This window comes from Orcinus orca, chromosome 11 (assembly GCF_937001465.1).
Source record: "Orcinus orca chromosome 11, mOrcOrc1.1, whole genome shotgun sequence".
Taxonomy (NCBI): Eukaryota; Metazoa; Chordata; class Mammalia; order Artiodactyla; family Delphinidae; genus Orcinus; species Orcinus orca.
In genome coordinates, this window is record NC_064569.1 from 74,005,981 (window position 1) to 74,017,980 (window position 12,000).

At 38.3% G+C, this 12,000-nt stretch overlaps 1 protein-coding gene across 2 annotated transcripts in view; it reads right to left on the reverse strand.

The window, feature by feature from the left end:
- Window positions 1-7,884: 7,884 nt before the first annotated feature.
- The window catches only part of DCN (decorin), a 36,572-nt gene continuing 32,456 nt past the window's right edge, over window positions 7,885-12,000 (reverse strand). For both annotated transcript variants that reach the window (XM_004269547.4, XM_004269548.4), the window contains exon 8: window positions 7,885-8,165. In XM_004269547.4, the coding sequence (XP_004269595.1) occupies window positions 7,971-8,165 (195 nt within the window). In that variant the 3' untranslated portion in view covers window positions 7,885-7,970. The remainder of the gene's footprint in view (window positions 8,166-12,000) is intronic.

Consider the following 12,000-nt stretch of genomic DNA (forward strand, 5'->3'; position numbering starts at 1 on the left):
CCATCATCTATTGTTTATTACAATCGCATCCTAAATACCCCTCCTGGGTCCATTTCTGTTTCTGGGTCTATGCAACCTGAGGTACCCTTTCAAAGACAGTTGAATCAAGTCATTCCTCTGCTGAAAACCCTTCAATAGCTTCCTGTCTTGCTCAGGGGAAAAGATAGTCTTTAAAATTGCCTAAAAAAGTCCTACAGGATTTAGGTTCCCATTACCTCTCTGACCTCATGCCATATCTTCCCTCTCCTTTATTCATTTTACCTGTTCACATTTGATCTCTTTCTTACGAGAACCTGCCATGCATCTTCCTAACATTGGGCTCCTTTTTTGGCTTGCTTCCTTCCATCCTTCATATCTCTGCTCAAATGTCACTTTATCTGAAGGTCTTTTTCTGACCATATATAAAATAGCAAGTCCCATCCTCTCATTTTCCTTATTCCCTTATCCTTTTCTTTCCTCTGTTTTATTTGTCATGCCCCAGAAGGTCTCCTCCCACTGTGATGTCTGCTGCATGAGGGTGAGACACTTCATTGCTCTATCTCCGCCACCAGGGCAATGTCCAACACACAGTAGGTCTTTAATAAATATGTGTTGAATGAACAAAGTGATATGTGCTAGTAGATATGTCAGGCCTAGATAGGAGGGTTAGATTATTTTGATGTTTGAGTAGATTTAAAAATTGATTTGTGTTCCTACGTTTGTCTGTGAAGGCCTGGGAGCATGAACTTAGCTCTCATAGTCCTTACTGGAATAAGGAGCCTGGAGGGCAAGTCTCCTAACCATCGATGGCTAATCAATGGTTGGGAGTCATGTACTCAGGGGGGCATTTCATCTAGTCCTTCTCTGGTTATTGTGCACTGGGGGGAAATATGGACTTTCTCTTACTTCAAATTTAACTCCATTTGAAGGTTGTTTTACATTCCTGGATGTTTATATTTGATTTTAATAAGTTTAGTGTTTTCCCTCTCTTGATTTTCCTTTGTTTTCCACTGTTACGGTTTGTAGTGTGAAATTGACAGTCTGTCACAGACCTGTGACTTGAAGTAACTGTGACAGATGGTGCACTAGAATATATAAACAGATCTCTTAAAAGAAATTACTTAGCAATAAGTGTGGGAATTAAAAAATGAGCAGCAAAATCAGAAATGAAATAACTCAGCCACCTGTAACACTTGTTCTGCAGGAGATGAGAGTCTGAAGGGCAATGAAGTCTTGTAAAGAGTTAACAGTGTGGGCTTCCCTGGTGGTGCCGTGGTTGAGAATCCGCCTGCGGATGCAGGGGACACGGGTTCGTGCCCTGGTCCAGGAAGATCCCACATGCCGCGGAGCGGCTGGGCCCATGAGCCATGGCCACTGAGCCTGCGCGTCTGGAGCCTGTGCTCCGCAACGGGAGAGGCCACAACAGTGAGAGGCCCGCGTACCGCAAAAAAATAAAAAATAAATTAAAAAAAAAAAGAGTTAACAGTGTGCATTGAGGGGCAGTCTTAGAACAGGCCTCGCTGGAACTCTGGATGAATGAAAAAGTGTTCTGTATAGGTTTTTAGTTTTTAGTTTACTTACGGGATCAGGCGTCTCTTTGTTTGCCTGGAAGATAAGGGAATGAGATCCTGCATTTGCAGCTGCAATAAACCGTGGAATGAGGAATTGTATTATGGAAAAGGAGGAAGGAAAAAAGAAAAGGAAGGTATGGGGATGATTCAGTAAAATGAGTGAACCAGGAATAAAAGCGTACACCCAGGTTATGCCTGATTTATGTGATGAGAATGACATGGTAACTTTCATTGCCAGATCAAGGTCATTGAAGAGGAATGCATGAAAAGAACATAAATACTGTGTTCTGGAAAATTTGGGTCACTTGAATATGGTAAGATGATAGCTCTTAAGACCAAAATGTGTACAGCCTAGGCTAGCTTGAATGTATGAAGGGGGCTTACCCAGCCACAAAGGGTCAGGGCCAAATTCATACTTTCCAACCTGTTATGTAAACCACACACAGTCAAACAAAAGTGTTAATAAAAAGGAAAACAAAAACTAAATAAGATTCTAATAAAGATAGAAAGAAGTGAGTGTTAATGGTTGAATTATGTCCCCTCAAAAGATAGGTTCAAGATCTAACCCCTAGTACCTGTGAGTGTGACCTTGGCAGATGTAATCAAGTTAAGACGAGGTCATACTGAATTGGAGTAGGGCTTAATCCAATATAACTGCTGTCCTTATAAAAGAGGAGAAAAGATAGACACACAGGAGAAGGAGGCCATCTGGAGACGGAGGCAGAGATTAGAGTTATGCTGCCTCAAACCAAAAACATCTGGAGCTACCGGGGACCTAGAAGCAGCATGGAGGTGTCTCCCTTGGAGCCTTCGGAGGGAGCATGGCCCTGCCAACACCTTGATCTTGGACTTCTAGCCTCCAGAACTGTGAGAGAATAAGTTTCTGTTATTTTAAGCCAGCCAGTTTGTGGTACTTTGTTACAGCAGCACTAGGACACTAATACAGTGTATGGCAAGGGGGCAGGGGGGGTTGTTCACAGGAGCCAAGCAGTGGGAGACAAGAGACAGACATGGTCCAATAGGAAATGAGAGGACCCTATTGCTTTGTCCCTCAAAGTACAGACCGAGGAACAGCAACATTCCTGGGAGCTTTTTTGAAATGAACAATCTCAGACCCCACCCTAGACTTGAGACATAATTTCCCTTGAGATGATTGCAGCCCAAACTATGCAGCCTGGGGAAAAACAGCAACAGCAATCAACATATTTAAACCCATTTCATGTATTAGGCTCTGATCTGAGAGTTATACTCTAAGTTAACCCACTTAATTCACACACCAATCTACAAGGTATGCACTATTATTCCCATTTCACAGACAGGGAAATGAGTCACAGAAAGGTAAAGTAACTCTCCTAAGTATGTGAATAACAAATGTTGAAGTCAAGGAAATGAGCCGCATTTATCTTTATTTCAAAAGAAAATATACAAGAAAAAGTTGTGCTGATACCTAAGAGTGGGATGCTGAAGGGTTAGTCCTCTCTCTCCTATGGACCTGAACAAAATTAGAAACAGTTTTACTGCTGGAAAAGGTGTGCTGGAATATCTACCTTGCAGAGGAAACTCCAAAATCTTCCCCATCATTCTATCTCTATCCATTCCTCACCCAGCTGTAGATTAAGCAGCAGGGTAGCTGCACTTTTTTCCCCTACAAGAGGAAGCTACAGCATGAAGGAGGCAAGACTAGAGAGGAGAGTGCAGCATTCAAGGTCCAGCTCTGAAAAAATTGTCTAGAGATGACGTAGACCTTGAACACCAAATGCCTTCCCATAGAGATTACCATTTCACTGTAGTCATGAGAGTGGGATCTCTTGAGAGGTGTGAGAGAGAAGAAGAAAGACGTTTCCTCCTTCCTATTGAACATTCTGGGAAATTGATATTTTGTGGGCCAGCAAGACTGTGGAAAGAGAAAAAAAGGCCACTTCTTCTAATGTTATCCTCAGCTCCGTGTATATCAAATGTACATATAAACCACTGCTTCTGCTTCAGAAGAAAGTAAAGGAGCAAACCCTCCTTTATGCCAGTGGATCAGAGATGACGTGCTATGTACACTTCTTTTTTCTTTCTTTTTTTTTTTTTTTGCAATACGTGGGCCTCTCACTGCTGTGGCCTCTCCCGTTGTGGAGCACAGGCTCCGGACGCGCAGGCTCAGCGGCCGTGGCTCATGGGCCCAGCCGCTCCTTAGCATGTGGGATCTTCCCGGACTGGGGCACGAACCCGTGTCCCCTGCATCGGCAGGCGGACCCCCAACCACTGCGCCACCAGGGAAGCCCTTATGTACACTTTTGAGTGGTCGAACTTAGTCCCCACCAAATCTCCCTGTTGAACCTTCACACATTCATCAAAATCCACTTCAACACTTATCTGCTCAGTGAAGTCTTCCATGTTCCTCTGTGCTTATTCTCCTACGCTTGGAAGATCCTCTGAACTACTGCTGTAACTTGCATATACTCCTATGATAAAATTTATCCCTCTGTATTTCTATTGTTGGGTTAAATGATTGTGTCCTTTGTTAAACTCTGATCACCTTAAAGTCAAAGATGGCATCTTATTCATTCTTATATCCCCAGTGCCTGGCACAGACCTAGTAAATACTTTTCCATGAATAAAAATCCACTCTGTACCATGAAAATCATATTTAAAGTCATTGGGAGTATTTAGAATATGATACCCACCAGTTACATATGGCTATTAACTTAAAATTCATTAAAATGAAATAAAATTTAAAAGTTCTTCAATTCTATCACATTTCTAGTACTCCATAGCCATATTTGGCTAGTGGATACAGTACTGAACAGTATTGATATAGAACATTTTCAAAGTTGAACAGTTTTTGTACAATATTTTCAATTTGTATGAGCAAAGTTATCTTTTTTGAAATGTGAAAACACTAATTTGGACTGGTGGGATGCCCGTTATTTTATAGCCCTGCACACTATTGCAAAGAAGATGGAAGATGCTATGGATGTTCAGTGATCCTTCATTGTTGGGCACATTCTTGTCTAAAGCAGCAGAAAGCAACACATTGAAGTGACGGAAAGTTTGCCTTTCTTACTTACAGGCTGTGTATCCATGGGAAAATTACTTGACCTCTCTGTGGCTCCATCTGCTCATCTGTAAAAGGGATATTAAATAACCATACAGAGCCCACAGGGCTGTTGTAAACATTAAATAAGATACTTTATATACAGTTAAGACATAGTATTCAATAAATAATAGTGATTATCTTTATGGCACCTGCACCTCAACACTCTAACCTATTAACACAATGTGGAGGAACTGCTGAGAACCATGGATAGATTCCCTTCATAATTTTTAAGACTATCACCTTTGGTCTTGACATGCTATGAATTGCATAAACTGTTGCATAAGCAAGGGCTGACCCTAACTGGATCAGGGCTATGATTCTGACTCTGCATTTCCTATATCTCAATTTCATCATCTGTGAAATGGAAATAGGACATTCTTATGGAATTTTTGTGATAAGTAGACATGGTCCAAAAAGAGCCAAACACAGAAGCTGGTAATTTGTTGTATGCATTGAATAAACTCTAGAAATAAATATCTGTTGTTGCTACTGTTGCTGTTGTTGTTTTTATCTTTCTACCAGGAGTTATCTCATGTCTGCAATATATTCAGTGCTAGTTTATTGAATGAATGAATAGAGTATGCTAAAGCAATAAATAGCATTTTCCATTTATTGGCTGATAATAGAATATGAATAAATATCACTAACATGATCACTTGATAATTAAATAGCTCGTACAGAGCTTTGTACATTCCAGGCAGTAACTGGTATGAGGAGAATATGACTTTAACGGCAACAGTTTAGAGCCCTGTGCTCTGACTCTCATGATTCTTGTTTTTTAAATTTATTTTTTAATTAATTTATTTTATTTTTGGCTGTATTGTGTCTTTGTTGCGGTGCGCGCGGTTCTCACTGCGGTGGCTTCTCTTGTTGCGGAGCTCGGGTTCTAGGCATGCACGCGGGCTCAGTAGTTGTGGTGCACGGGCTTAGGTGCTCCACGGCACGTGGGATCTTCCCGGACCAGGGCTTGAACCCGTGTCCCTTGCATTGGCAGGTGGATTCTTAACCACTGCACTACCAGGGAAGCCCTCTCATGATTCTTATAATTATCCAAATATTTTCTTGGCTTTCTGCCAAATTTATGTACAAAACATAATTGACTGCCCGTTAATATTGACAGTGTGCATCTTCTGTTTACTCTTCGATTTTTAATACTAACCATATTTCTTTCAATAAGTGAACTCTGTTTTAGTCAGAGCCATTATAAAAACAGTCTGCTGTATCATAATGGAAAACCAGATTTAGCTAATCATTTGACAAAGTTTCATCAAATATTTTTGTATTTATTAGCACCTCTGATCAATGCAGAAAAGTGTAAAATAATTGGGGTCATAAAAAGTGCCTGGGATGACAAACGATGTAAATGTAATGCTTAGCTGAGGCTGGTGGAATTTGTTCAATCATCCTACGGATACTGTTATAGTGTTTGGGCTAGTTATTCTTTGAGTGTCCTGACCAGATCCATTCCCCTCCCTTCTCTGCTCTGCCCCAGGAAGAGGCTTAATCTTCCTGGTTTTCTTGATGGTTATCTTCCCTTTAGGTTTGATCAGTGAAAGGATGTGAAGTAGAAGGAAAGAAAGGTTGATACCCTGCTTCAGTACTTCACCTCTGGTGGATGTTGCAATCCTTCCAGGGACATGGCTGCCTGGGCATGGAAACCTTCCATGGCTGTCCTCTCACTTAGCTCCAAAAACTCCATTTCTTCTGCTGTCCATTTAGCCACATGGGTGAGGATGCCTTTCCTCCATTGCCCATTCCTAGGTGCCTCACCATCCCTAATTTCATGCCATAAACTCTGCACACACTCTAAAATAGTCCCTTCATTAAATTATCCTCATTTAAATTCTCTGGGGTAAATTCTGTTTTCTACCAGACTCTGACTTGTACAAAAGTTAAAAGAGAAAGCTCTATTGCCAGGTATTTACCAGGTATTTAACTAAAAGAAAGTTATTAAACTTCTCCTAACTTCAGTTTACTTTTCTACAAAATGGGAATAACAATAGTATTTACTCATTTACTCTATAGGGTTGTGAAATTTGTATGTAATGATGAGAGAGAATCTCATGACTTTTCCTGAAATTTTGTGTTAATATGCTTTTGTGTGTGGGTAAATGATGGAGGAGATTCATATTTTGCAACCATACGGGAAGCCAGACTGAAAATGTAATGAAGGAAGGCAAAGCTGAAAGAATTGCAGAGAAACTCCACTAGAGGCTCATCTAATAGCAGGACTGTTTTGTATTTCCCTTTATCGTTACCAGTTTGGATCTGGGTCTCAGTATTTACAATCAGGAAACACCCAAGGTAATAAAAGAAATAAACTGTTTTCTCCTGTTTACTTATTAGATGGTGATAGCATAAATGTATTTTTTGATAAATATTTACTCTTGGTAAATCAGCCCATTCCCCAGGCTTATTGAATGGTCTTCTTTGATAGTTATTTCTAAATCCTGCAAAAAAAAATTTTTTAATTGAAGGTTTAACTAAATGCAGGAAATATTTCTAATACATCTAGTAAGTACAGAAATGCTCAGCCTGATTACACACATAATAGTTTTAAAATTGATTTAGTATTTAGTAACTAAAAATATTGGTTTTTTAGACCAATAAGAGAAAGTCAGTTTTGTGCCTTATCAGCGTAATACTGAATATAGATAAAGTAAGTTATAATGCACAAATGTCAAAGGACAGAGGTAGAATACATACCTAAGAACTTGAAAAGGTGTGCTGTTTTTATCAAGAAAGCAATGTTTACTCTCTTCAGAAAATTGAGGTTAGGGAAGATTTACAATTACACTTTTATACAATAGTAATTTAAAATGTACTTGTGAATTTATTTTTTTTCAAAATAATGACATTAGCAAAAATTTTACATAGCCTGTATTGAATTTACACACTCAAATGAGGCTTAATCAGTAATAATGGGGATGAATACATTATTGCTAGACTATGTCAAAGGCGCTAACCCCCCCTATGAGTTACAGAAGATTGATACCATTTTTATTGATTTCTTCGGGAAATTAAAAGCTCTACTAAATTGTTTACTCCAAATTTTACATTTAGTGAAATAAGAATATCTGCAATAGCTCAGTTAACATCAATAATAAACTTCAAAACAGGATTCTGAAAATGGCAGGCAAAATATTTTTTTTTATTGTAGGCAATTATTTAAACTGCATATTTGGCTTTACGCATAATAAGTCATGTGGGGAAAACATCCACATTGCAGTTAGGTTTCCAGTATCTAGCTTTCATTTTTTTTTTTTTTTTTTTTTTTTGAGCAGTGACGTTAACGGGATTTTGTCAGGTTATAAAAACGAGGGTTTTCTTCGGAACTACTTGTAGTTTCCGAGCTGAATGGCAGAGCGCACATAGACACATCGGAAGGTGGATGGCTGGATCTCCCAGTACTGGACTGGGTTGCTGAAAAGGCTCACCCCGGAATAAGAAGCCTTTTTGGTGTTGTATCCAGGTGGGCAGAAGTCGTTAGGGCCGATTGCAGAGATGTTGTTGTTATGAAGGTAGACAACCTACAACCCAAAATAATGGCACATGGTTATTTTCCTCTAAATATATTGAGACCATACACGTATATACTTTATTCTTTTTTAGTACACTCATCCTTCAGTTTAAATACCTTAATACTTCTCAAACCAAACTTTTGATTTCTCTCTCTTTTTTTTTTTTTTTTTTTGCGGTACGCGGGCCTCTCACTGTTGTGGCCTCTCCCGTTGTGGAGCACAGGCTCCAGACGCGCAGGCTCAGCGGCCATGGCTCACGGGCCCAGCCACTCTGCGGCACGTGGGAGCTTCCCGGACCGGGGCACGAACCCATGTCCCCTGCATTGGCAGGCGGACTCTCAACCACTGCGCCACCAGGGAACCCCTCTTTCTCTCTTTTTAATCTTGCTTTTCCCTCCCTTAGTCTTCCTCATCTCAGTATATGACATTTCAGTCTTTCCAGATGACTCAGGCTAAAAACATTGACATTATCTTTGACTCTCCCTGTCTCTTATACTCTCTGCCGAACCATCAACAAATCCCGCTAGTGCAACCTTCAAAATGCACATATAATCTAGTTCTGCCCCATACCTACTCCTACAGCCTTATCCAAAGCCACCATTATTTCCTTCTGGATTATTGAAGTTGCCCTGATTGTTCTTCCTGCTTCCTCTTTTGCCTTCTTGAAATCTGTTCTTTCTTTCTTTCTCTTTTTCTCCCTTCCTTCCTTCCCTCCTGCCGCCTCCCTCCCTTCCTTCCTTCCTTCCTTTCACCAATTATTTAAAAATGTAAGCAAGTTATATCATCTTTGCCTCAATACCCCAGCAGCTTCCCATCTTATGCAGAGTAAAATCCAAAGTTCTCACAGTAGCTGACAAATCCTACATGATCTGGCATCCTTCTACTCTGAGCTCATCTCTCCTCACTGTTCAATCCAACCACCCTAACCTACTTGTTTCTCTTCTCTAGAGGATGGTCCCTCCTCAGGTTGACACACACTGTTTCTTCCTTCTGGCATAAACTTCTCCAAGATGTCTCCAAGTCTTACTGACTCATGTAATTCATTTATCCTTACCAAAGAAGTCTTTCTTGACTATCCCATTCTGCCATTTTCTGTTCCAATTATATTTATTTATTTTTATTCAGCGTAATGATCACTATATAACATGTATTTGCTTTTTGTCTGTTTTCCTCCTCTAGAATAAAAGCTCTATGAGGTAGGAAACCTGTTCAGTTTTGTTCGTGACTGTATCTCCAGTGTCTACTAGAACAGAGTAGGTGTTCAACAAATATTTGTTGAATGAATAAATGAATGAATTCATGGTTATTTCATAAATTGTGTCTACATGGAATGTTATGTTTTCAGGGCAAAGATAAAATGGTAGACCTTTTAATGAATTATATAAAATAAGGAAGTAATATATAGTGAAGTAAGAGAGGGTATAGAGTATTAGAATCGAAATTAAAAATCACAAACTCTAAGAAAAGCTTGAATGTCACTGCATTTGGAATATATAGACCAAGAAATTTTTAACAAAAATGTATTCTATGTTACAAATTCAGCTCAAAGAATATAATGTTATAGTTCATCAGAATTTTTTTCTGAAATATATTTTATGGTTATGTTTAAGATAATGGTAATTTGTTCATAGATTTTCTTAGGGAAATTAATATCAGACTTAAAAAGAATTATAGAAATGAGTTTTTACTCCCATTATTTATATGTGAATTCTGAAGAATAAGAAGTGAATTGATCATAAAACCAAGGCTAAAATATAATGCTAAGGCAATAATTTCTAAAGCAAGCTATAAAACCTATGAGGTACTCCCTTAAAATAATTGATTTGATGGCTTCCCTGGTGGTGCAGTGGTTGAGAGTCCGCCTGCCGATGCAGGGGACATGGGTTCGTGCCCCGGTCTGGGAAGATCCCACATGCTGCAGAGCAGCTGGGCCCGTGAGCCATGGCCACTGAGCCTGTGTGTCCGGAGCCTGTGCTCTGCAACAGGAGGGGCCACAACAGTGAGAGGCTCGCGTACCGCAAAAAATAATAATAATAATAATTGACTTGAAATATTGTTCCACCTACCAGAACACTTGCACTCATATGCTGGTGAAAAGGGTCTTGATTAAGAAAGGGTTTAGAAGGAGAACAATAGATGTATTACAAAAATAGAAACAAGGAATATTAAAATCAAAACAGTATCTGTGAGGTTCGTGTGATTCTCAAACTTTGAAAATTTCTTCTTGTCATTGACCATTCTCCATTTCTCAGAAGTGATTAACAAGAAAGGAGAGAGGTGTTTGGTGAGAGTTTATGGCTAATAGTGAAAATGAGAGAAGGAAATATCAAGACATAAAGAAAGTATTAGTCTGTGTAAAAAGGAAAGTAAATTTCCAACCTGTTCTATGAGGTCAATATTTTCTTAAAGCCAAACAAAAATCATCACAAAAAAGAAAACTACAATTAAATATCTCCTATATAGACAAAAAAATTAACAAAATATTAGGAAACTGTCTGTATCTCACAACATTATAAAAGGACTATTCACCATGGCCAAGACCAAGCATGATTTATCTCAAGGGTGTAAAACTTATTTAACTGGAAATCAATTAATTTAATATAGCCTATTAAAGGAATAAAGGACAAAATCACATGATCATCTCAATAGAAAAGAGAAAGCATTTGAAAAAACGCTTTCATGATAAAAATTTTCAGTAAACTAGAAACCAAAGGGAATGTTTTTAACTTGATAAAGAGCATCTACAAAAGACTTATAGCTAGCATCATGCTGAATGGCAAAATGTTGATTGCCCTTTTAAACTAGGGACCAGGCAAAGATGTCTAATTTTATCACTTCTATTCAACATTGTACTGGAGATTCTAGCCAATGCAACATTGTACTGGAGATTCTAGCCAATGCAATGAAATTAAAGGAATTCAGATAAAAAAGAATACTTAAAATTCTCTTTATTTACAAATTACATGATCCTGAATGTAGAATATCCAAAGGAATTCACAAAAAATTACTGCAACTAAAAACAATTTCAGCACAGCACTAGGGTAGAAGAAAGATACACAAAAATCAACTGAATTTCTATAAACTAACAACAAAAAATTCAAAAATAAAATTATGGTAAACAATTCATTCACAACAGCATCAAAAATAATACAAAATTTAGGAGCAAACTTAATAAAAAATTGTAAAACTTGCACACTAAAAATGCCAAAATATTGCTGTGAGAAAATAAAGACAAAATAGAGAGATATCCCATGTTTGTGCATTGGCAGACTCAATGTTATTACAAGGAAAATTCTCCCCTAATTGATCTACAGATTCAACACAACTCCTATCAAAGCCCTAGCAATCTATCTGAGAAGAAATGAACAAGCTGGTTCTAAAATCTGAATAGAATGCAAAGAAACAAGAATAGCCAAAATTTTGAAAAATAAGAACAACGTTAGAGGGCCTTCATTTCTAATTTCTAAACATAATCAAAACCTACAGTTATCAAAAGGTGTAGTACTAGCAAACAAAATGTGGTATATCCATACGATGAAATGCGATTCATCGATAAAAATGAATGAATTACTGACACACGTTATGATATGGGTGACCTAAAATTACTATGCTAAGTGAAAGAAGCCAGCCACAAAAGCCACACATTGTATGATTACATTTATATGAAATGTCTAGAAAAGGCAAATCCATAGAGACAGAAAGTAGATTAATGGTTCCCCGTGGCTGGGGATGAGATTAAGAACAAGTAGAAATATATAAAAGGGATATTTTGGAGGTAATCAAAATGTTCTAAAACTGGATTGTGGTGATGGTTGAATAATTACATGATTTTGCTAAAAATAAT